We start from the raw sequence: 27,691 nt of genomic DNA on the forward strand, positions 1-27,691 counted from the left end.
ATATTCCTTACTTACAGGTTAACCCTAAACCCTAATACAATAGTGCCTTATCGTAACTATGTAAATTCTATTAATTATAATAAGAACACAAACATTTAAACTGATTTTTATAAATTCGGACATAACATGCAAACAAGTCAGTTTGATCAGCCACTAAATTTAGTGTACGGACGGTGCGACTGAGAGGTGCCTTAGGGCCACCCCACATTTGGCGTCTTTCGAGCGTCGGCGTCTACAATTCTATGGCCACTGCTCGACGCAACGTCGACGCAACGTCAACGCAACTGCGCAGCGACGTCATTTTCCATAGCGCTGACCAGACGCCGACGCTTGAGGGACGCTAGATGTGGGGTGGCCCTTATACTTAATTTAATCTTTAAACGAGTAATTCTTGTATTTATATTACACTATAATATTACACTACAATATGTTCCTTACAATTTGTTAAAGGTAGATAATTTGAGATCGGCGTACTTCAGGGAAGTGAGGAAGGTTGGTACTAACTGCAACATATTATGGCTCCTCTAAACGATGACCCAGCGCTGAATTTTCTTTTATTTTATTGTGTCACAAAGCATGTAAGTTGTAGTTGAATAAAAATTTTATCTATCTATCTAACTATGCCCACCGCGTCACAGTTCAGTAAAAGCGAAATAACTTAAAAACTTCACAAAGTGTAATTTCGCTTGTACTGAACTGTGACGCGGTGGTAGACGTGCGCGCCGACCTAAAATTTGCCGGCGGCGGCGCGCCGGCTTTTTTGGTCGGCGCGGCGCGGCGGCGCCGGCGTGTGGCAAGTTTTTTCATTTAGGTATTACCTACTAAAAACTGCAAAAATTAACTATCTATAGTTTTTCACTAGCATTATACTTACGCACACGCTGTTCTTGTACATATCCCCGATTCTAACATACATTTTTTTTTAAACAAAAGGGGGTGGCTGTCTTCCGGCTAGCCACCCCAAACCACTTTTTGTAAGTTTTTTTTGGTCTAGATAGCAAGATATTCGTTAGTTCATGATTGTTCAGGCATTAGAATCGTTAGGGCCCCGATTCCTTAATTTTTTTTAATTTTTTCAAAGTGGGGTGCCTGTCTTCACGCTAACCACCCCACCCCGAAATCAGCCAAATTAACTAGGTATGTCCCAGATTATATAATAGTTCTTACGAACAGATACTTATCTCTCAAACAAAACGCAAATACCTACCGTTTTGATACCTACACAAAAATACAATGGAGTGACCTTCAACGCGCCGCTCCCCGCACCGCGCGCACCGGCACAACACTAGGGTTGCTGACGCTTAGAAATGATAAATAAATACCTACTTAAACAGCGGAGTGAAATAAAAGGAAAGCTAAATCTTAAATTATACCTAATATTCCGATTATGCGTTAGTGTTTGCGAAATAGTCATTTTAAAAGGTCATATGTCCCTGCAGTAACCGCAGTGTTTACGCCGTTTTATAAACCGCGCAATAATCCCAGCAAGAATTAGTATTAAAACTTCGTGTTATTTAAAACCACATAGAGATTAATGTTACACAATAAAGAAAAATAATAGAAACCCCATGAATACAGGTAATTAATTATAAGTTAACCAGAGTAAAAATAAGTTGGCACTTTCCGGTGTAAAGTTAACTTACTGTCGTTAAAATAAACATTTACCAAAATAAATTAAAAATTTGCTACCTATTTCAAATAGATAGATATCTAAAACTATACATTTGTCATACATAATAAACATTACATGTTTAATTAAAGAAATTCAATAGTAGGTAGGTACCTACTACGTAGCTTGTAACTATCGTAAAAATCGACAGTGCGGCGCGCGGTGACGTGCGTACGTGAGCGCGTGTGGCAACCAACTGGCTTGTTTTTCTACCGTGAACGGGAGCAGATTCGTAGGTATAAATCCGAGCTCGCGCGGAGAGTTCCATAGGCCTGACTATGTGAATTCATCGGACGACGTTAGTTCACGTTTGTTCAGGCATTAAAATCGTTAGAATCTCATTAGATTTGCCATAAAAAAATAAAATCGAAAAATTCATATATATGGCCGTGCATCGGCGCGCCGAGTGGATGAGCCGGCGGCGGCGGCGCGTATGAATGGCGGCGCGGCGCGGCGGCGCCGGCGCGGCGCGCACGTCTACGCGGTGGGCAAAGTTATGTTGAAAGGGCAATGTTATAATGCATTACGGTACTATATTTTTAGGTGCGAGCGTCCAAGCTAAAGGCACGGGACGAGAAGGACGTGTTCCACCCGAACCTGTGGTACTACAAACTGATGTGCTTCCTGGGTTCTCGCCGGTCGACACAGCAAACTTCGGACCCACTCGAATGCGATAACAAGCAGGATTCAAGTAGCGATGAGGTAGATTATATCAGTTTTTTCACTTGACTATATTCCCTTGAAGTTGGTTCTCTTCTACTTATACCCTGTTTTTTAAGGTTTTTTGAGGTTATTGTGGCAAATATTGCACCGATTTTTTTGCGTGATTTCTGCATATAACAAAGTTTTACTATCAATTTAGCGCAAATAAACTTAGTTAGCTTATGAAACTAGCGCTAGTCTTCCGTAGGGCCCATTCGGAAAATCTAAGGTCTTTTTGAGAAAGTCTACCGGTGGTGATAGACTCAATTAAATTTGTTTTTTAACAAGCTTTTATTAGGTCGACCTGTATGTAACTAACTATGTAATGGAATCTAAGGTAACTAATTCAACCATCTTCCAAGGATCGTAGCGTCATGAAAATTGGCAGCTGTATGTAGTTCTGATGACAATACAATAATATGGTACTGTCGAACTGATCTGATGATGGAGACAGGGGGTGCCATAGGAACTCTCGACCTGTATGTAACTAACTATGTAATGGAATCTAAGGTAGCTAATTTAACCATCTTCCAAGTGAAACGAAACTCACCAGTTGTTTTGCTACAAACTTTATTTATTCAACATTAGTTTATCAACAGTGCTCTCCTTAATATTACTTTTCTAATCGGTTTACAATCCGTTCACAACCTTGTCAGTCAACCATGTTTTTTCTTCTGTTTTTTTTTTAATTTCAACCACAGAGAAGGAAGCACGATGCCAGTGTTGTCACATTAAACTTGTCAATACCCAAATAATCAAACAAATATTTAAAAATCATGACACTCGGCCATCCGGCACCGTGCTGCCTCCTGGCGCACGATATCGTTCTTAATCGAAAATCATGACACTCGACTGCTTTTGATCAATATTGTCACAATGAAAAACAATACAACAACATTTCTGCTTTTAAGGAACACTACTTAATATTATTTTATAAGTAATCCAAAAGTAATAATCTCAATTATATTTCACACAAAATCAACTGAATGTATATTTTATATCACTTTTTATTTTTTTTATGCTTTTAGCTAATCAACGATTAAGAGCCTTGCATGGAGACTAATAGTAATAGTTTATCAATTACTATCGCTACTATTTTTATCCTGGCTTTCATCACTGTGACTGTCATGTAATTCAAGAGTTTTGATATGTATCCATGGTCTAATCCTGTCCGCTGATATGACGGTGGTGTAGAGTTTCCCTTTCTTGCTAAACCCTGGAACATCTGTTATCCTATATCGATCGTTTCCAAGACTTTCTGTAATTTTGTAAGGGCCTATAAATTTTGACAACAACTTTGTGCTTTTCCCGTTATTATCAAAATTATTACGTGAAATTTTTACTAAATCTCCCACGGCGTAACTAGCTGCAGGTATCCTGTGCTTATCATATCTCAGTTTCATTTTAGTTTGTTCTTTCTCAATATTATTACTAATAGAATTCCTTATTTCAATCAAGTCTGAGCGATTTACATTGTTTTGTATATCAAGTTTATTTGTCAAACTATCGCGCATTTTCAAGCCAAACATAGCTTCCGATGGAGTTTTTTGTGTCGATGCATTAATCGTATTATTAATGCCCCATTGAATTTTTCCTAGGCACTTGTCCCAGTCACGCTCATGGCCAAATGAGTTTTGTGCAGCTAACGAATTAAGAATCGTTTGGTTAAATCTTTCTGCCTGGCCATTAGCTCTGGGGCAAGCGACTGCGTTCAAAACGTGTTTAACTCCAAGTCCATCGCAATATGACTTGAATGCGGCTGATGTAAATGAACATCCCCGGTCGGTTATTATCCTGGCTGGAGGATTAAAGTCGTAAAATAACCTGTCTAGTGTCTTAATGGTAGTTTTTGTCTTGACATCTTTTACTGCTCTAACAAAAACGTATTTAGTAAACGCGTCGACTATCGTCAGTATGTAGGCATTGCCGTCTTTACTCTTCACGAATGGACCAAGATGGTCCATGTGCAACGTATGAAATGGCACAGGAACCTTTTCAATTGGATGTAAGTGACCCGATTTTTGCTTTGATGCCGAATCTTTATGGTACGCGCATTCCAGGCACGCGGAGACATATTTCTTTACGAATTTACGTAATTTTGGAAACCAAAATTGGGACTTTATCTTTTCAAGTGTTTTTGCATAGCCCAGATGACCTATGTCATCATGATTAGCGCGACATATCTGCCACCGTGCGCTACGTGGCACAACTAATAACAACTGATCGTCAATCTTTCGATACACGGCATGATTTTTGACCACATAATTTTTACGAACGTCCTTACATTCTTGATCATCTTCAGGCTTGAGAATTTTAAGTATTCGGGAAATATCTGGGTCAGCTATTTGTAAGGACAGCAACCAATTTTCCTGTGTTATCTTATATATATTAACGCAGGGGTTATCCTCCGGTTCTGCTGGTAAAATTGTGTTGCGGCTTAAAGCGTCCACGTGGGACATTTGAACGCCAGGGCGATACTCAATATCGAAACTGTATTCGCTTATTTGTAACCACCATCTAGCTATCCGAGGAATTAAGTCCCTTTTGGTCAAGGTCGTTCTAAGAGCGGCACAATCAGTATAAATCTTAAAGTGGATACCCAAGAGATACACTCTAAATTTTTTTAGTGAACATACGACAGCCAGAGTCTCTAGTTCGTAGGAGTGCAAATGTTTCTCCTCCTGAGTAGTCTGTCGACTAAAATAAGCAACAGGCTTAAGGGTGCGAGTATCATTTTGCCACTGCATTAGAATACCCCCTACTCCTAAAGAACTGGCGTCAGTATGTAACTCGGTCTCCAATTTTGGGTCATAAAGTGCTAAAATCGGTCTACTTATAAGCATTTCTTTCAGTGTACAAAAAGCTTTTTGCTCCGACTCTGACCACTGCCACGTGGATTCTTTTCGTAACAACATGGTTAAAGGGCGAGCAATTTCACCGTACCCCTTTATAAATTTTCGAAAGTAGCCGGTTAAGCCTAGGAATTGGCGGACTTCATGTACATTACAAGGCTTAGGGAACTCTTTTACCGCCAATACCTTGGCTTCCCCGGGTTGTATCCCATCAGCAGAAACGTCATATCCGAGATAGCTGACTTGAGTGTCGAAGAAACGACATTTCGAAAGCTTTAACGTCAAACCATACTGCCGAAAAAGTTTCAAAATCTCCTCTAACCGCTGAAACATCTCTTCAGTGCTCCTAGACGGTATAAGAACATCGTCAAGGTAGGCCAACGCATATTCAAACCGTTTGTTTCCCAAGATCTTATTAATCATTCTTTGGAAAATAGCGGGTGCGTTGGCCAAACCAAAAGGCATCCTTTTGAACTGGTAATGGCCGTCTGGAGTGACGAATCCGGTAAGGTGTTTACTACCTTCAGCCATAGGGACTTGGTAGTAGCCAGATGCTAAGTCGAGAGTCGTGAAAAATTTATTGCCACTAAGATTCGATATTTGATCGTCAATGACAGGCAAGGGGAAACGATCCTTTACAGTTTTGTTATTAAGGGCCCTAAAATCAACGCAGAGCCTCTGCTCTCCAGTCTTTTTCCTTACCATCAAAATAGGGCTCGAGTAATCAGAATTAGAATCCTCAATAATGTCGTTTTGCAAAAGTTCATTTACGGTTTCCCTAACCGTCTCACGCTCGGAGTGAGATAGGCGGTAAGGACGATATATTATTGGTTTATTATCTGTTAGCTCTATCTTCATCTCCATGTCGACCGCACAGCCAATCTCACTCAAGCTTGAAGCGAAACAATCACGGTAGTTTTGTAACATTGAATAGAGTTTGTCCTTTTGCGCGTCATCTAGCTCTGTGCCTGTTTTAATATCAGATTTTTTTAGAGGTTCCAACTGGGAAACGTCAATAGTAATCCTGTTGACCTGGCAAGCTTCTTTTTCAATAAAAGGAATCGATCTGGAAATAACCGTGTTTTGTTCCAATTTAATTGAGTTTTGTGCCAAGTTTGAAATTACTACTTCGCCCTTACCGTCGTGAATATGGTAGGCACCTTGCAATAGTCTATACTCCTTACCAGGTTCACAGGTGGTATAGCCCTCAACGTAAATATCTCCGGTAAAGTTAGATTCAACATGAACCGGGACTGAGCATGTTTTAGAGACTTCGACCGAATTAGTTATAAGCAGCTTCAAGGTCTCGGCGTCATTGTCAAAGGGATTTTCATTAGGAGTAATATAGAAAACCAGACTTTTATGGTCCTTAAGGGCGGTAAGACCCGGCAGTTCCGTAAAAGTCTGACCAACAATCAATGGGGTACTCATCCATTCATCGTCTACCACTAAGACCTCAACCGATGCCTCGATTTCATCAACTTTTAAGCTAACTCGCGACTTATAATGAGGCACCACTGCGTTCGGGCCGAATCCGTTTATTACCGGTACATTATCAAAACTCTTTGCCAGTCCTAAATTTCCTGCCTCACTTTTCCTCATTATCGTACATTCGCTACAAAAATCAACATATGCTACAAAGCTCTGATCGTTACATAAAACAGGTTTGTAAAACTTTTCATTTGGTTTAGAGGTAACATTTATTTTCAAAATTTTCTTTTCAGCTGTACTGTCAGTTCGCTTCATAGTAGTATTCACCTTCAATGGATCAAGTTTACAATCGTCAAGATCATGCCCTACCCTGTTGCAGCGCCTGCACCTTATTTGCGGCTTTGTACACTTAAAATAAGGGTGGCCTTGGGAATGACAATTAAAGCATGTGATCGTACTAGAGAATTTAGCAGATTTAGCATTACTCGTTGTGTTATCCTTTTGTGAATTGTTATCTCGAATTTTACTAGTGTATGGTGGATTAAATGGTTGTGTCTTTTGCGAACTCAAGTAATGTAGTAAGTCTTCGGGTTCAGAACAGTTTAACGCTTGAGCACCATTTCGAATTGATTTATCTGTGACTCCATAAATAATGCATTCTACTGCCTTTTTACCTTGGATCTCACAACGAGTAAGCAGACTAAGCTTATCATAAAAGTATTCCCGCAGATTTTCATCATTACGAGAAGTCCGGCCTAACATCTCTTCTAAAAGCCTCCCGTAGTTTTCTTCACTTGGGAAAGCTTTTCTCAATTTACATTGCCATTCTTCCCAACTATAAACAACTGTTGGCAGGGCCTCAAACCATTTCCTTGCCAAGCCAGCTAGCTTCTGGAGTGAGAAGTGAATAACTTGCCTTTCATCCCAATTATATATTTGGGCACATTCATTGACTTTCCGTAGCCAGCAGTCAATGGTTTGAGCCCTGTTGGAAGGATTGAATTCCGGGACTACATTGTTCATGTTACTGTTACCCAGCCTAGGATGTTGACTATTCTCTGTTTTCCAAGTTAGTAACATATCCAGTACCTTTTCCATTGACAGTCTATTAGAAGTCTTGCGTTGCTTAGGTTGATAATCGGATGAGTCCGACGAAGAGATGGGACTCCTTATTCGCTTACGTTCCTTCCTTTTTGCATGACCGTCATCAGGCGAAGACGGACCCCGTCTCCGCTTGACCTTCTTCCGTGACCGTCGCCGCCTAGGAGGCGTACCTGGCAGCGTGTCACCTTCATCTTCTCCATCCATTGTACTTAATACCTGCATATAAAGAAAATCATCATCATCATCATCATCATCATCATCATCATCATCATCATCATCATCATCATCATCATCATCATCATCATCATCATCATCATCATCATCATCATCATCATCATCATCATCATCATCATCATCATCATCATCATCATCATCATCATCATCATCATCATCATCATCATCATCATCATCATCATCATCATCATCATCATCATCATCATCATCATCATCATCATCATCATCATCATCATCATCATCATCATCATCATCATCATCATCATCATCATCATCATCATCATCATCATCATCATCATCATCATCATCATCATCATCATCATCATCATCATCATCATCATCATCATCATCATCATCATCATCATCATCATCATCATCATCATCATCATCATCATCATCATCATCATCATCATCATCATCATCATCATCATCATCATCATCATCATCATCATCATCATCATCATCATCATCATCATCATCATCATCATCATCATCATCATCATCATCATCATCATCATCATCATCATCATCATCATCATCATCATCATCATCATCATCATCATCATCATCATCATCATCATCATCATCATCATCATCATCATCATCATCATCATCATCATCATCATCATCATCATCATCATCATCATCATCATCATCATCATCATCATCATCATCATCATCATCATCATCATCATCATCATCATCATCATCATCATCATCATCATCATCATCATCATCATCATCATCATCATCATCATCATCATCATCATCATCATCATCATCATCATCATCATCATCATCATCATCATCATCATCATCATCATCATCATCATCATCATCATCATCATCATCATCATCATCATCATCATCATCATCATCATCATCATCATCATCATCATCATCATCATCATCATCATCATCATCATCATCATCATCATCATCATCATCATCATCATCATCATCATCATCATCATCATCATCATCATCATCATCATCATGTGAAAGTCCAAATCCAAGTCCAAGTCCAAGTCCAAGTCCAAGTCCAAGTCCAAATCCAAGTCCAAGTCCAAATCCAAATCCAAATCCAAATCCAAATCCAAATCCAAATCCAAATCCAAAACCAAATCCAAATTTTCTCCGAGACCGATATCCCTTCGTGCGTACATTTTTTTTAAATTCGCCGCCCTTCTCCACCCGACAAGATCCGCCCGACCAACCATAAATGTGTCGGACACGACAAAATTCAATTCATACTCTTGTCACAGAAAACGTAATACTTATTATCAATGATGATTATTTATCTTACTGATGTTCAATACTTTGTAAAAAAAAAAAGAAAAACACTGCTTATGTCACAGCACAGACAAGACATCCTCCAGACTGAGCCCAATAGCGCCTCTGCCAGGCAGCATCGGTTTCATGAAATAACTGCCCTAAACTCCGTCTAGAGGATCCCCAGTCTATGTGTCAGGGTCAAATTACAAATTCGTAATAATGTACATATTTACTTAGGTCTTACTAGTACAGTCATTATAGATATTGACCCGTGAATAATTAGTTCTTGGATTTTTTTTTCGTAGGTCCCTCGGGGGGGTCACTGGGAGTGTAAATTCAAAAAGTAGGCTTAATCAGGCTCCTGCGTATATTCAAAAAATAGTTTTTTTCCAAAAAAAACGGTTTTTCTTCAATAACTCGGCCATTTTTGATTTTACAGTAAAACCGTAAGGACAAATACCGTAGGAAATTTGATTCTCTACAAGTTAGTCCAGTCATTATATCCAAAAAACCGACCCTTCCCGTGAATAACCAGTACTTGGATTTTTTTTTGTACGTCCCTCGGGGGAATCACTGGGAGTGTAAATTCAAAAAGTAGACTGAATCAGGGTCCTGTGTATATTCCAAAAACGGTTTTTCTTGAATAACTCGGTCATTTTTGATTTCACAGTAAAACCGTGAGGACAAAAAATTTAGAAAATTTGATTCTCTACAAGTTTGGTCCTCACAATTTTTCTTCTAGGATCGATAGTTTGGAAATAAAATTTGAAAAAAGCGACAAATTCAAAATATTTTCAACATCTCGTTTATTTTCAACTTTACGACATAAATGAAAGGACTAAACTTGTAGAGAATCAAATTCTGAACAATTTTGGTTCCCACCTTCTTTCTCCCAAAATCGATATTTTAGAAATTAAACCTGAAAAGCGCGACGAATTCAAAATATTATCATTATCTCCTATGTTCCACGCTTTACGGCATAAATGAAGGGAAACAAAGTTGTAGAAAATCAAATTCTAAACAATTTTTGTCCTCACGGTTTTACTGTAAAATCAAAAATGACCGAGTTATTTAAGAAAAACCGTTTTACGAATATACACAGGACCCTGATTCAGTCTACTTTTTGAATTTACACTCCCAATGATTCCCCCGAGGGACGTACGAAAAAAAAATCCAAGAACTGATTATTCATGGGAAGGGTCGGTTTTTTGGATATAATGACTGGACTAACTTGTAGAGAATCAAATTTCCTACAGTTTTTATCCTTACGGTTTTACTGTAAAATCAAAAATGGCCGAGTTATTGAAGAAAGACCGTTTCTTTGGAAAAAAACCATTTTTCGAATATACGCAGGAGCCTGATTAAGCCTACTTTTTGAATTTACACTCCCAGTGACCCCCCCGAGGGACCTACGAAAAAAAAATCCAAGAACTAATTATTCACGGGTAGGGTCGGTTTTTTGGATATAATGACTGTACTATACAAGCATTCCAATTTTGTTACTCCTGTACATTTCGAAAATATCAAGTAATGATTCGTTTCATTGATCATAATCATAAGATTGCGAAAATATGAAAATTCAAACAACATAACAGTTCTTTCACAAACATTCGATATGAATGTTCATTTCAATTAGAAATTGGTTACTTTTCGTTATTGTATGTTTACGTATCATACGGCGTACTTGCTAACTTTAGGACATCAATAGAAATTAAAATGCTTAATTGCATAATAAAATAGTTCGTAATAAAATAAAGATCCATTGCACATACCTGTTTATTCCTTTTACGTGGGATGCACCACTTCTGAGATGAAACGAAACTCACCAGTTGTTTTGCTACAAACTTTATTTATTCAACATTAGTTTATCAACAGTGCTCTCCTTAATATTACTTTTCTAATCGGTTTACAATCCGTTCACAACCTTGTCAGTCAACCATGTTTTTTCTTCTGTTTTTTTTTAATTTCAACCACAGAGAAGGAAGCACGATGCCAGTGTTGTCACATTAAACTTGTCAATACCCAAACAATCAAACAAATATTTAAAAATCATGACACAAGGATCGTAGCGTCATGAAAATTGGCAGCTGTATGAAGTTCTGATGACAATACAATAATATGGTACTGTCGAACTGATCTGATGATGGAGACAGGAGGTGGCCATAGGAACTCTGTGGTGAAACAACGCAACCTAATTGTGTTAGGGGTTTTTAGAATTGTCTCGATGAGTATTAGTTGTCTGTCGTAAGAAAAGTACAGTTAGCGATAAAAGCTTGTACCAAAAATGAAATTTTTGCCAAAAAATTATTATTTTTATAGAAATCGCCTTAATCCCTAAATATTTTCCAGGAATCAATTGAAACCTCATCAAGGAGGAAACCAAGCTCTCAAAGCAGCGCTCGGAAAAAAAGAGCAATAACTAAAACACAGACTTTCGTGGAACCTTTACAGTATGGCGAACCAAAGTACCAGGAAGTTAAAAACGTGGAACAAAATGCAAAGGCCCCTAATTATTTCGGGGTATACGTAGGAGAACAATTAGAACAAGTATCATCATTCCAAAGGACTGTAGCCGAAAAATTGATATCCGAAGTCCTATTTCTGGCCAAAACGGAGAATTTGACCTACGACTCGAAGATAGAAACACCTTCGAAGAGGGAGTCATCCGACGGTGTGGAACCGGAGTATATCATGATCTCGTCTCCTGGCATGGTTGAGGAGGAAAAAGACCCTTGCGAGTCGACTCTGTTAAAGGAATTGCTGACTGATGGAAGAAAGAAATAAAGTCACAAATTCTATAGTCTGTATCTTTAGGTACCGTAAAACACTATAACATTGCCCTTTCAACATAACTTTGCCCACCGCGTCACAGTTCAGTACAAGCGAAATATCTTAAAAGTAGTTACTGATACACTCTCAAAAAGTGTATATCATGACCTCGTCTCCTGGAATTGTTGAGAAGGACCCTTGCGAGTCGACTCTGTTGAAGCAATTGCTGACTGATGGAAGAAAGAAATAAAGACTGATTTAACTGTCACAAGTTCTATAGTCTGTATCTCTAGGTACCGTAAAACACTATAACATTGCCCTTTCAACATAACTTTGCCCACCGCGTCACAGTTAAGTACAAGCGAAACATCTTATAAAATTAGTTATATTATTAAAAGTAAACAAACAATTTGTACATTTTCGGGTAGTTATTAAGGGTTCAAATCCAACCTTTAATTCTTGAAGTACAAATAATAAGTTTTAAATGTGATGAGTATTACTTAGGTAAATAATTGAAGTGAATTGATGTTAATGAATATTAAAATTAAATACCTACTGTTAAGCCGTGTTATTTTTAGGGTTCCGTACCAAAAGGGGTAAAAACGGGACCCTATTAATTACCTACTAAGACTTATCAGCGAGATCCTTTGACTCGGCCCCAAAAAACCGACTGCAATCGAAGAACAGCGAGATGAGCCAAGGACCGAGACAAGACGAGAGCAGTCTGCACTCACTCGCTCCCGGCCTGTCTCGGGTAGTCTCGACGAGTGTGTACACTTGTACAGCCGACATCGACATTAAGGCTTCGTCACACAGGCGCATTATCCGGGCACGGCGTGAGCGGGGCGCGCCGCTTTTACATAATGGCTCCTCTACACGATGGGCCAGCGCCGGCCACTCCAAGGGACGCAGCCATGCGGTAGAATGAGATAGCAATATCACTTCCTCCCTGTAACGCATAAATGCGTCCTTTGGAGTGGCCGGCGCTGGACCATCTTGTCTTCTTCTTCCTCGGTCCCTCATTGCTGAGGATCGCGACCATGTATGCTACGTCTCCACAGTGTGCGATCATAAGCCATATGGGTCACGCACTGCATGTTGCCGCCAACCACTCTCTTCACAACATCAGACCATCTCGTGGGTGCTTTTCCTCGCGCTCGCTTGCCCTCTATTTGGCCCAAGATAATTTGCCTTTCTAGGTCGTGCTTTTTAGACCGCATGATATGACCAAAGAAGCTGAGTGCGCGTTCTTGACATTTTGTAGAGAGCCGTGTGCAGTGTTGCCAGATGGTCACAAAAGTCACATTTTTCGTGAATTTTGGCCTTCTCGTGTGACATGTTCGTGACTTTCGATCATGAGGCAATTTTTGTGACTTTTTAAGCTCGTCGAATTTTGGACAAGTTTAATTCTGCAATTCGTATTATTTAGGAACGCAGTGAACGCACCCAAGTTGACACTTGCACTGGCACTTTGACGTTACATCCACCATCACGTTTATTATAATAGTTGTGGCAAAATGAGACTTGTTACCTTGACATGACGGTGTTATTTAGTTTGATAGTATACCTAGTAGTTATCTATACGCCTCTGGCGGCCTCTGATTCGATCGGGCAGTTTAATCAGATTGGCGAAAATATGACTAATCTGAATACGCCTTAAATCGGAGATTGACGCCAATTTTATTTCTGATCAAATCAGTCGATTTGTTCATCCCGTCTGGATACCGCTTAAACGCTCTCGTGATTGTTCAAAAACTGATAAGAAAGTTGCATTTTATCCACATGTGAGGCAAAGTAATCAAGTGCAAATTTTGCTGGTAGAATTGATTATTTTCAGGAACAAAAATATCAATAGATTTATGGTGATATTATATTAGTACCCCTAAATTGAAAAAATGCCCCAAAAAGAAAATACTGGCGTCACAAATTGGTATTCTTGCGCCCGTACTCCGTTTTATGGGTAATATCGGTCATAATCGGCGATTTAATTCGGCGAGCCAAATTGGCGTTTGCATCCGCACGTCCTGATTCGATCGGGCAATTTAATCAGATTGGCGAAAAATTGACTAGTCTGGATACGCCTTAAAATTCATGAAATCGATCACAAATAGCATTAAGTATGAAAATGTGTGTTTCAAAAAAAAAATCATACAAAGTTAGTATATTTTATGTGAAATATATTATTTTCTGAATCTGAAAATCGATTTATATAGATCGTCAAGCAAATCTTGTCAGTAGAAAAAGGCGCGAAATTCAAATTTTCTATGGACGATATCCCTTTGCGCCTACATTTTTCAAATTTGCCGCCTTTTTCTACTGACAAGATTTGCTTGACCAAGTATACCTACCCATACAATACAATAATATAAAAATGTGACTTAAGCAGCAAAAACGTGACTTTTAGGGAAACGAAACGTAACTTAGGACTCCAGAGCCCTGGCAACACTGGCCGTGTGGTGATCTTCAGCTCCTCTAGGATAGACTTGTTGGTTCTCATAGCCGTCCAGGGTATGCGTAGGAGCCTTCGCCAACACCACATCTCAAAAGCGTCAATTTTTGCCCTGTCGCGACTTTTCAAGCTCCATGTCTCGGCACCGTAAACGAAGATCGAGAATACCAGAGAGGACCATCTTGTAGAGGAGCCATAAAACGCTCACACGCCGCTTACGCCCCGCTCGGAAAACGCGCCTGTGTGACGGAATCTCTTTCACCTTCTACAGGCGAAGTCGCGGGAAGAAGTTGTCATAAAATCGTTGACAATTTAATGAGCGCCTTCATAGTCCGCATCGCCGCGCCGGCCCAGTTGGCGGCCGGCCGTTCCGGGTTCTATTCCCGGACTTGGAAGTTGGTCTAAATAACTTTGCTGGGCAAAAACATAGAGCTATATGATATCACGAAATAAATAATAGTACTACAATACAGAAAGGAAACTTCCTACAAAAAAGTGCTACAAAATCGTGCTGTCCCTTTCTAATATAAGGCACTATCCCTTTCGGCTATTTAGGGTATTTTTTTTCGATGTGTCGCGCGCACAGCTCTAGTGAGCAAGGACCCCGCTAAGGATGCGGGCGAGCCTTGCTCATATGCATGTCTGTCGCCAGTTTTCCCCCTTTGACCGCCGTTGGCATGTATACAAGACAACGATAGAACGATACACTGGCGCCGCTGTCTTGTATCTTCTTCTTCTACTGCCATGCCCTAGCGGGCGTCGGCGGCCACCTTTGCAAAGTCTTCTCTATTCTCGGCCAGTCTTGTTAGCGTGGCCGCGTCTTTGATGTTTGTCCATTTTTTGATGTTGTCGAGCCAGTTCATCCTCCTTCTTCCCCTTCCCCGTTTTCCCTCTATTTTTCCTTCTATTATAACTTTCAGCAGATTATACTTTTCATTTCTATGTAGATGTCCAAAATATGCAATCTTTCTCCGCTTAACTGTGGCTAGTACTTCCTTCTTCTTCTTCATTCTTTTTAAGATCTCTATATTCGTTATTCTTGCGGTCCATGATACTCTCAGCATACGCCTGTACAGCCACATTTCGAAGGCCTCTATTTTCTGTTCTATTTTTTTATTCAAGGTCCATGTTTCAACACCATAATAAAGTATGGATAATACATAGCATTTTACTAGTCTCCACCTTAAATTTAGCTTAATGTCTTTATTGGTATCTTCTTGTATACAAGACACAAATTCAACCGCTCGGTAAATGTGAAAAAACATCAATTGTAGTATTTTTTACACTCGTGTTAATGTTTTAGGTCTTTGATTTTTAAAATAATTGCATTCAAAGCAGATAAATAAATCCATTCTTTTATAATAAGGCAATCAAAAAAATTGCTCCAGTTTTCAACGTTTTTCATGTTCCTCGTCACCGTTGTCTTGTATACAAGACAGCTAGGGATGGGAATGTTAACTCGATATGAGAATATTAGAGGTGCAACGGATAGTTGTTTGGCCGGATACCGGATATTCGGCCTGACCATCGGCCGAATATCTGGTATCCGGCCGCCGAATATTCGGCCAGCGGAGCTGCACCTACATTTCGGTTTTTCAGGTGCGCATTCTGCAGTTTTGACCTGTTTCTAAGTGAACGTTCGCGCGGACACATTTCTAGGTTCGAAATGAGTTCGAAGTCAGTGGAATCTCTGAATTGTTTTAAAATAATAATCAAGTACGACTGTTTCTTAAATCCAATTTGTTTACTCCGAAATCAAGCAATGGTACTATCCGGTATCCGGCCGGATAATAGGGCACTATCCGGTATCCGGCCGGATATTAAAATACTGGCTGGATAGGCCGGATACCGGATAGTAACCGAATATCCGGTGCATCTCTAGAGAATATTCAAATTAAATATCAAGTGGCCAATCTGGTTTTATTTAAGCATTTGAACACCTGTTAAATGCCAATTGGTGATAACTAGTAACTAGAATACGTTAAACGAGAGAGAGACAGGCATAATTCCGGAGTTCAGGGAACTTGTTCAGCTGTCCATAGTAGAGTCAGACAAGTAAATCTGTCCTTGTGGTCTATTTGCAGAACAAATGATTCATTTTGAGATGATAGTGTATACTGCAAAACGTAACTCAAGACCAAAAAAAGTAAGAAATGTTGCCACTTTTTACTAGCGCGTCTTGTATTTATGTACAAATAAAAGTACTTTATTAAATAGTAGGAGTAAAATTACTAAGGAATAAATTATCTGAGCGTGATTATTTATCAAAAGGAATTTACTATTTTACAAACAAATTATTGCAATGGCAACATTGTCGTACTTTTTTTGGTCTTGAATTACGTTTTGCAGTATAGTGGGGAGTGATGCCCTGCAGTGACCGCTTCGCACAAGAATGGTACCTACAGGCGGACGCCCGGACTAGTCAGTGTCGCCTAACTATGAGAATGTTACCTATATATTTGAAATTGACGAAAAAATATTATGGTAGGGAGGGTGTAATACGGGAACTGACAAGCTCTTCTAAGGAACATGTCGAATGTGAAACATGCATTCCCGAACATTTCCGATCCCCACCCTTTTCCAATATTATTGTTCTTCACTCATTGACAATTCAACCCACGTGTCATTTTCCCCAATGCAGTTCCGGTACATTTATATTATCGACACACGATGCGCGGCTCTAACCTAACGCTTATAAAGTTTACGTACCGACAAGCGCTTACGCCGTTGACCTAGAGACTATTATTACTTAATCCGCGCGGAAACGGTCCTTGTCGGTCTGCACTGCGGGCAGTCCATGCGCGCCGTTGTCATGTATACAAGACTTCTCGTAGAGCCTAGTGCGGTGATATTACGTCATGAATCGATATTGTTTAGTGGTTGTTTTTAATGATAAAGACCTTTATTTTTAACATTGTCGTGTGTAAAAAATATGTTAATTTTTGGCATTCTCGAAATAAATTAAAGTTGGTTAAGAACAAAGCCAAATTGAGAAGATTTTTACCATAAATTGTAAATATCGATATCACAATTTGCAATCCCTAAACTTTTTATTAGTTGTTTACTTAAAATTTACTCTGGCGTGTGAGTGAGCGTCTTTGCGGACTAGGTCCGGCGGCCAAAAGGTTAAGGCGTCATCCATTAATTACATCACACGTTTAGGGGGAGGGAGGGGGTCAAGAAAATGTGACATATTGTGACATGGGGGAGGGGGGAGACACAAACTTTGTGACGTCACTTTAACTTCATCAGTAACCGAATTTTTTTTTTAATTATTTTATTCGCTGTACATTTAAATAACAAGTTTTTAAAAGGATAATCGTTTTTATTCTTTTAATTTTCTTTCCTAAGCAGTTTTGGGTTATAAAATTACTAATATTAATATCGTCAAAAATATTTTGATAAAATATTAATAATACTTAATTCGGTTTGGCGATTTCGTAGAAAAAATGTGACGTCACACTAGGGGGGAGGGGTTTGCCAAATGTGACCAAGTGTGACAAGGAGGGGGGGAGGGGTCAAAAAACCTAGAAATTCGTGTGACGTAATTAATGGATGACCCCTAATCGCCCGATACGACACCCACGGGACGAGATGGGGTGGTGCTATTCTTTTCTGACGCCGGCACCACACGGCACGGCTATTTAGGGTTGTTAAAATTCAAGCCATTATCTTATCTGTGGTCGTGCACGCCAAGGGACGTCTAGTTATGTCAACCCCAATAATTGCTCGGAGCAATGCTGAGCCGAGCGGAGCCGAGTTTGCCCGAAGCGAGGAGTTTCGCACCGCTGATATTTGGAAGAAAAAGTTACCACCTACCCGACTGCAACTTGTATGGGAACTCCGCAGTTGGCGTGCAGTCGGCTTGCAGTTCCCATACAAGTTGCAGTCGGGTTGCAGTCCGTCTGTTTCGGCCCTAAGGGGACTGATTACCAGTCCGCCGGACGGTATCGGCCTGTCAGTTAGAACAAAATTTTGACAGTTCTGAACAACTGACAGGCCGATACCGTCCGGCGGACTGTTAATCAGTGGGCCCCTTTAGAAAGCAAGATAATTTTGAAAAAAGATAAATACCAACTGGCAGGCGTCTATTGCCAAACTATAAAGGGGCCCACTGATTAACAGTCCGCCGGACGGTTACGTTACAGCCTGTTAAATACAGGTACCTCTTATTGTGCACAAGATATACCTGCTATAAGCTATAAGCCACCTATTAAACCATTGAATATCATAACATTTTTAGCTTCCAATTTCTTCACAATTCTAGTTACGAGTATACAGGCCAACAGTCAAAACATGACCTACGTATTATCTGCGGGTAATAACACGCTTATTGACTTAAAAATACAGTCCATTTTCTTTAAACCAAATAAAACATAAATTTGCTGCTACTTATAGGCCTATCAATGAATATGCATTTGATAACAAACTTATTTATAGTCTAATAGAGTCTAAAATGGCTTGAGTCGTTCGTAATTTTGATAGGCAGCTACTTGTATAACCGGCAAAGATATAATTTACTGCCTTTACCACTCTTATTACATCAGAATACAGTCTATTACAGTTTAAAAAATGGTACAAGTGTATTGGTGAATAAGTGTGGAAGTGTGTGTGTGACCAGCCGTCAACCCGCTTGCGTCACTTGTTTACTGGCGAACTGGCAACGTCGCATTTGTTTAGGCAGGTGACAGACTAAACGGTTGAGCCGCGCGGTTTTTATGCCGACGATTTTTAGAATGTATATTTTAAATGATAATAATACATAACTTAAAGATATGCACCCTTCTTAAATTATGATTATGTCGGTTTGGCTCTTATGGCTCCTCTACACGATGGGCCAACGCCGGCCACTCCTTGGACTGGACGCATTTATGCGTTAGAGGGAGCAAGTGATATTGCTATCTCATTCTACCGCATGGCTGCGTCCCTTGGAGTGGCTGGCGTTGGCCCATCGTGTAGAGGAGCCATTAGGGTTTCTTGCCTAACACAACAGAAACTACTGAAGCGATTGAGTTGAAATTTAGTGTACCTAACACATACATACGTAAGACGGATATGTAAATAAGGGTAACATTCCATTTCTAACCGCAGCTGCACTACCGGTACTGAACGCGTCGCTGTCATTGTCAATTTCCATAGTAAAATGAACAGTAATGCAGCTGTCGTTGGAAATGGACTGTCACCTTAAATTAAAACAAAAATATTGATTTGCTAATCAGTGAAATAATAACGCACTAGTCAATCAATGATAACCCGTCAATTTTTTCATGCAAGTAATGCTCAATACAACCCTTCCAACGCGAAAATAAATATAACAAACCACTAGCAAAGCAACACACCAAAACTCAACAAGTATTTCGCCTCTCTGCGAGGCATCATCAGAAGTCGCTGACGAGATGTTGACGGTATGACGCTCTGGCGCTCTGAGGGCCTACTGCGAGCCACGTTCGACAAGTTGCCTCCCTATCACACTTACATACGAATGTAGTATTACTCCGCGATTTCGTCGCTTTGCAACAGGTAGCTACAAGTACATCCGTCTCACAGCAATTTTAATAATAATAAGCTAGCCATAAGCCGCGCATGGCGCTGTCGCCACCTACCGACCATATATGTGCTGATCGTGACAGACGCGTTTTGTTAGAGAGTCAGCACAGATATGGTCGCTAGGTGGCGACAGCGCCACGCGCGACTTATGGCAAACCCCAAAATTGGGGTCGAACGGATGAACCTTTAGCTACCTGTAGCAAAGCGACGAAATCACGGAGTGAGCCGCGCCTGGTAGAAGTTAAATAAAGCGTTCCACCCGCTCGACGTCGTGCAGCCTAATAACCATAAACCGGATGGCTAGTCAGACCCAACTAGTTTCTCCCTAAGGAGGGTTATGGGTTTTTCATCACTGTTGAGACAGTTGACCATTTAATTTTTAATAAGGTTTCTATAATATCAAAGAATTAGCCGCGCCCGTGACTTCAACCGCGTTTAGTTGGTAAAAAAACTGGGCAAGTGCGAGTCGGACTCGCGCACGAAGGGTTCCGTACCATAAAGCAAAAAAAAAAAACGGAAAAAATGCAAAAAGAAAACGGTCACCCATCCAAGTACTGACCACGCCCGACGTTGCTTAACTTTGGTCAAAAATCACGTTTGCTGTATGGGAGCCCCACTTAAATCTTTATTTTATTCTGTTTTTAGTATTTGTTGTTATAGCGGCAACAGAAATACATCATCTGTGAAAATTTCAACTGCTAGCTATCACGGTTCGTGAGATACAGCCTGGTGACAGACATACGGACAGACGGACGGACGGACGGACAGCGAAGTCTTAGTAATAGGGTCCCGTTTTACCCTTTGGGTACGGAACCCTAAAAAGATTATTTTACAGATAAATCCATAAAGTTGTTAGTATAAATATCTTAAAAACTATGTTTACTTTACTACTAAAGAAAATATTAACAAAAAACTAAGAGCTCGGTATTAAAAAACTAAGAGCTAGGTACATATTAGTTAGACGTGGCCACTACGTGACTACGAGGCCAGATTGCCATGCTCTATCCTATATAGTATACAGGGTGAAATTTAAATCACTGGCCATATTCATTCCAGGCACTAGGTTACACTTAAGCAATCAATCTATTTAGCGAAAAAAAAGAGTACATTTTTGTTTAATTTTCATTTTTCAATTTTTAAATATTTTCCACGAGTCGTGGTCACCCTATTACCACAAATGTAAACAAACCTAATAGTAGGTTTTAACAACAACATCAGCAAAACCCTTATCTGACCTTCACTAAACCTTATAATCGTTGCAATAGGGTCAACCTGGTTAGTGTTGGCGATGGTAGGCAGGTTTATCAATTTCGAGGGTAGTCTAAACTAAACCATTCCGCGCTAGCGATAAACATAATGGTTAGCATAAATGATTAGTCACTCGTCACTCGCCAACCTTAAAATAATAATCGCGCGCGTACTAAGGTTTAAAAAAATGTTTTCGAACCGGGAATATTAGGAAATGGTACGGTGTTATTTATTAAGTGGTGAGTGTTTACGTGGTGCACAAAGATTATACGAAATGGAATCAGTTCCACGCCTTCGCAGACAAGGATCGAATGCAAGAGTACCATCTCGTGGGACTTTCGTTAATTGCGTCGACTTTTAATCAAATGTAAGTACATAAGTTGATTCAATTTTTTAAATACGCCTGAATGCAAAGATTCCTGACCTAGTTTTTACTCATTGTTTTTATTTAAGCCACGGACGTTTTGTTAATAATCATTAGTCAGAAATAATATTTTAGGTTAAAAATGGGTTGCCTTTGCATTTTGACGGTTCTAAGCCCGTTAAAGTATGAAGGAAAAATTTGCAACTTATGTAGGTAAGCGTCTTATCTCGCTGCAATAGGGTTCATAATTGGTGACGCGATTGCAAACAGCGCGAGGGGCGGGGTGTCAATGACCTTAACTGATAAGAGAGAAGCGGGTGTGGGTAGTTGTCAGTTCACCATAACGTACGAGGTTTTTGGGACAAATTGATGATGAGTTATTTCGAAAAAAAAGTACTGAGCGGTATTAAAAGAAAAAACACGTGTTTAATATTTTTTCGAGTTCTTTCGGGTGTTTCAATTTGGCCAGTGAATTAAATTTCACCCTGTATACGCATCTAAAAACTCACAACCGCATATACACCGAACCGTCAAAATACAAAGGCAACCCATTTTTAATCTAAAATGTTATTTCTGACATTCTGACTAATGATAATTAACAAAACGTCCGTGGCTTAAAAACAATGAGTAAAAACTAGGTCAGGAATCTTTGCATTCAGGCGTATTTAAAAAATTGAATCAACTTACGCAACTAACGAAAGTCCCACGACATGGTACTCTTGGATTCAATCCTTGTCTGCGAAGGCGTGGAACTGATTCCATTTCGTATAATCTTTGTGCACCACGTAAACACTCACCACTTAATAAATAACACCGTACCACTTCGTAATATTCCCGGTTCGAAAACATTTTTTTTAACCTTAGTACGCGCGCGATTATTATTTTAAGGTTGGCGAGTGACGAGTGACTAATCATTTATGCTTACCGTTATGTTTACCGCTAGCGCGGAATGGTTTAGTTTAGACTACCCTCGAAATTGATAAACCTGCCTACCATCGCCAACGCTAACTAGGTGGACCCTATTGCAACGATTATAAGGTTTATTGAAGGTCAGATAAGGGTTTTGCTGATGTTGTTGTTAAAACCTACTATTAGGTTTGTTTACATTTGTGGTAATAGGGTGACCACGACTCGTGGAAAATATTTAAAAATTGAAAAATGAAAATTAAAAAAAAATGTACTCTTTTTTTTCGCTAAATAGATTCCTTAAGTGTAACCTAGTGCCGGGAATGAATATGGCCAGTGATTTAAATTTCACCCTGTATAAACCTTTACTTGAGGCGATTTTTATTATATAAGTATTTGATTTAGGTATGTTAGATTTGGATACAAATTGGCTAGCTTCAAAAGCTCCTCCTTTTGTTAGGTGGAATATACAAAATCTCAATTTGGGACAAAAATAACCTCCTCGTTTTTCGAAGTTAGTTGATAAAATTATATAAATTTCCATTGAATTATGAAAATCATACGTTTTCGAACTTAGTGTTTTTTTTTCTATAGTTCGTTTTTTTAGCATTAGAAAGAACTTGCAAGAAGGTAAGCAATCTTGACATGTCTTTTAATTGAAAAACGCTTTTTTAAATTCAAAAACTATTATTTATGAAAGCAGAAGAATATAAATGATCGTATTAGAATCATAATTGTTACATATTTGCCGTAACTTATTTTTAAAATGTGTTTTTCAATTAAAAGACACATCAAGATTGTTTACCTAATTTCTAATGCTAAAAAAAACTAACTACAGGAAATACTGTGAAATTGCGCTTATAGGTGTACAGAATACGGGACACTACCTATCCACCAAATTTAATCGTAATCTGACGAAAAAAACCCTATCTTCTTCTTCCCAATCCATTCCACCTAGGGAATGCAATACCGGGATACCAGGATCCCGAAATACCGGGATCCCGCATGCAATTTGCGGGATTAATCCCGCTCGTAAATTAAGCGGGATCCCGCGGGATTTGCGGGATCGAAGAGCGACATGGTTCTTACGTGTTACTACAAGGAACACAGGCTCGGGCACGTGCCTACTGGCGAAAATTCTTCACGGAACCTAAATGCATCTATGGAGGAAAGGGGTAATGACACGGAAGAGCATTTTGCCCGAATTTGTCTATTTATTTCATCACACTTGCTCGAAAAAAGGTGTTATTTTACGTAGGCGACGCGGTCCGTAAATCTTAAATTTGTACCCAGGGAATATTGTTATGTAGGTACGTCCGAAATTAGGCAGATTTTTTATTGTTTTCCGTCTTTTTTCCTCACATGTGTGATAAAAAACATTGTGTGTGCCACGAGTGGTACAGGACTTACGAAATCGCGTTAATTAAGCCTTTACACACGTTCTTAAATTCTTGATTACTGTCATTATACCGTATTCTTTTAATACAAAATGTACTATTTCTAATTTTAGTTTACTTATTGTTTTCAACCTTCAAATTTAGTACTAATTCGTAAAATTGTATACTAACTTGCGGGATCCCGCAAATACCGGGATCCCGCGGGACTTAAAATGGCAATCCCGCGGAATACCGGGATTGAGTTCCTCATGCGGGATTGCATTCCCTAATTCCACCGTTTCCACCTACATAGTATTTATACAGTTTAACCTCACACACACGAAGCTAAAACTACCCGTCTGCGGCAGAACTAACTGTGTATTAACATTGACCGCAGCGGACGCGAGTCAAGGTCTCACAAACAAACACCAACGTAACGAGGCCTCGAGATACGAACAATTACATCGCACACTTATACTGGTGTTTCTACGCCCTCAATTCACTCGTGCATTGCGAGTGATTGGAATTAGTCAACGTTCGATTCAACTCAACGGGCTTCCTACTATTATGCCAAACCAATAGGAACCTTATACTGTCGTGTTAAGGTCTAAAATAAAATCGCTTTATTATCCGATTTCGATAATGGAATCATTGAAAGTCACACGGCTTTGCCATACGAATAACGACTATAACGCGTTAAAATAAAGTACAAAATACATTGATACAGTAAAGTTGTTACGTTTTTACTTCGAATAGTAGAACACGTTTTAAACATGCCACATAAGATAAGGCACTCTATGTAAACGACATAGAGCTCAAAATGAACTACAACAAAACAGTCACTATCGATCTTTGCACCACAACTGACATAATTCGTCTCTTTCGTAAATTCGTATAAAAATAAGTAAAATAACTGGAATATAGATAAGTAAGTATTAAAATTATATCGTTTTAAAAAGAATAAAGTAGATATTTTACGTTCAGCGTCATTATTTCGCATTTTCCGATTCACTGAGTGTGGTTTCGTATTTCGAACGCCGGCTGTCGGCCATTTTAGATTTCGCCCGTCAGTTGTCAAGCGGGCGGCTTGGGTAAGGTCGCGTTGGGGCTATTTCGTATAAATTATTTCTAAACAAATTAGTTTTGAGGTAAGATTGTGTTATTTGTTGTGTTGTTTAGAGATTACTGTGACTATATCTACCTCCAGTGTTTGTTTTGTTTATTTTATTTCACTAAGAAATAAGGTTTTCGGTCAGAAACGTTCGGGAAAAACCGTATTTACAAGAGTTACCGATTTGGAATCGCAAATTAAGAAAACGAAGGATCAGAATAAAGTATGTACCTACGAAAATTAGGTTTGAAAGTCCGTTTAGTGTATATGATGTTTACATAATGGTCTTTGACCCTTTAATCCGATAAATTTTAGTGGAATAAAACTTCCTACCTACCTATATAAGTGACTTTTTAGGTAGGTAGGGTCACTGCGTCAGTTTACCGTCCAGTGCCTGGGCTATAACCTTGAAAATCGAAGTTCGCAAATTGCGGGCATCTTTCTCTGTCACTCTTATTACGCCTTTATTGGAGTAAAAGAGAAAGATTCCCGCAATTAGCGAATTTAGGTTTTCGCGGTAGCCCCTCTGTTTCCGTCCATTTACAGAATTGCGTTTTGGCCGGGAGTGCCTCCGCCAAGTCGGGCCAAAATCGGTTTGGTAGATTTTGTGAATAATAAGAACACACATCGGCAGTTTAGCACCTGCACTTTAGTTTTTAAAATTGAGTGTCATTAGAAAAAAGGAAAATTGGAAAATAAACAAACTTACCTGTAAGTGAAGTTCTATTTCAATTATATTAGCTGCACTAACTTCTATATTATAATTTTTTTAACGCCACAACATAGTACAGTCGAAGTCAAAAATATGTTTACACTTTAGCACCTTACACTTTTGTAATAAGGCGAAAATTGTAAACATATCTTTGGCGTCGACTGTACATAATAAAGAAGACATACAGACATAAAAAAAAACATTGGACGTTTTTCGGTTTTAGTTGTTAGAAAATTAAATGTAGGTACGTGACATAAAATATTGCTTAGAATAAATTTTACAAGTGGAAAAATTACTGTTGTGGGTGAGACTTGAACTCGTCACGGCCTCTGGATCGATACTCCAGCGCAGCGATAGATCTGCTGGCTATAGATAAGGTCTTGATGGCTCAGATGGCAGAGCGCTGGAGTATTGAACCAGAGGCCTTAAGTTCAAGTCTCACCCAAGACAGTAATTTTTCTAATTTTAAATTTATTGTAAGCTTAATGAGTTCGCAGATATTTCCGATTGTTAATAATCATTAAAAAATGTTTTGTTTCAGACACACAATGGTTCGAAATTACATCCGCAAGACAGACAGAGGCATGACGTACAGCAAAGAAAAACTTCTGGAAGCGGTCGCGAAGATCCGATCAGGAGAGCTGAACGGGTACGAAGCCGCCAACAGGTACAACATACCTCGGACAACCTTGTACGACTACGCCAAAGGCAAGACTTTCAGGTCACTAACCCTCGGCAAACCACCAGCCCTTTCGTCAGAACTCGAAAAAGTTATAGCTGATAATCTCCTAGCGCTACAGGACAACGGATTCTATTTCGGAAGGAAAGACACATTAGACCTCGTTGGACTATATTTGAAAGAGAACAAGATAAGACATCCGTTTAAGTCTGGGAAACCGGGAGAATGTTGGCTAACCTCCTTCTGTAAACGAACTAATGTAACTTGCAAACCGCTGTATAAAGAATTTGGGAATCAAGACAAAGAAGTGATTATGGTTAAGGAATATTACTGTATACTAGAAATGAGGATAGATAAGCTAGAATTAGCGGATAAACCGGGACAAATTTGGCATATTGAAGAGCATAGCTTTTGCAGAGGGAAGAGAGTCAATAGTTATGATAAAGAAAAGGATCTAACTATGGTGACAATTTGTAGTGCTGAAGGCAGGAAAGCTCCACTTTTGACTGTCTTCAAAGGCGACGAAAGCCACGAGTGGATGCTAGGAAAGCATGTCAATGTAAGCCATAACAGTGGTATGTGTAGGGAAGTGTTTAAAAGTTATTTTACGACGGCATTCCTGAATTATATTGACGATAGTAAACCAAATTTGGTAATTTTCCAAGGACAGAGCTCTCTAATTGATCTCGATATCATTGAGGCTGCTAGAAAAGGTCAAGTGACATTAATTCATGCCCCTAATTATTTGGACAACTTAAATATATCGATCGCTAAAACCTTGAAGCTTAAGTGGGGCCAAATATTCGGGGAATCTACTAAAGAGTTTGCAACAGCCGCGTCTCAGCGTTTCGACGATCTACAAGAGATTGAAATAAGCGAGGACTTTAAAAACGCCGGCGTCCATCCATTTGCCGCAGTTTGTGACAGTAAATTTGGACCCGATCGTTTGAAAATCTACGAAGAATTTGTATGGTTTAAGGATAGGCATCAGAATAGTATTATGCAGTTGAATAAGGATACAGAACAAGTGATGGTGAATGAAGATATGGAATTCCAAATGAATTTTGAGGCGGAATTTGACAGCTCGACATCAATATCGATGGTTTGTATCTACATATTTGTATTTTTTATGAAATAGACGTTCCGCAAGGAATATAATTGCTTCTGCTATGTTTATAATTTATACGTCTCACTGATTCGTGTTGTTTTGAGAGTAGAAAGTGAGCTATAAAATAAATAAGCTAATCTGAGTTTTTGATCAGG

At 39.3% G+C, this 27,691-nt stretch overlaps 2 protein-coding genes across 6 annotated transcripts in view; one reads left to right on the forward strand and one right to left on the reverse strand.

Annotated features, from left to right (window-relative positions):
- The window catches only part of LOC134676373 (uncharacterized), a 250,632-nt gene that overhangs the window by 221,546 nt on the left and 1,395 nt on the right, over positions 1-27,691 (forward strand). For 3 of the 5 annotated variants that reach the window (XM_063534731.1, XM_063534730.1, XM_063534733.1), the window contains one exon: positions 26,291-27,530. In XM_063534731.1, coding sequence (XP_063390801.1) covers positions 26,291-27,530 — 1,240 coding nt within the window. Of the gene's footprint in view, positions 1-450; positions 493-2,212; positions 2,372-11,616; positions 12,522-24,970; positions 25,075-26,290; positions 27,531-27,691 lie in introns of those variants that run through there. The other 2 variants (XM_063534735.1, XM_063534732.1) reach the window with 2 other exon arrangements.
- The window catches only part of LOC134676409 (uncharacterized), a 135,892-nt gene that overhangs the window by 82,589 nt on the left and 25,612 nt on the right, over positions 1-27,691 (reverse strand). The gene's annotated exons all lie outside the window — the stretch shown is intronic.

This window comes from Cydia fagiglandana, chromosome 24 (genome assembly GCF_963556715.1).
Source record: "Cydia fagiglandana chromosome 24, ilCydFagi1.1, whole genome shotgun sequence".
Classification (NCBI taxonomy): Eukaryota; Metazoa; Arthropoda; class Insecta; order Lepidoptera; family Tortricidae; genus Cydia; species Cydia fagiglandana.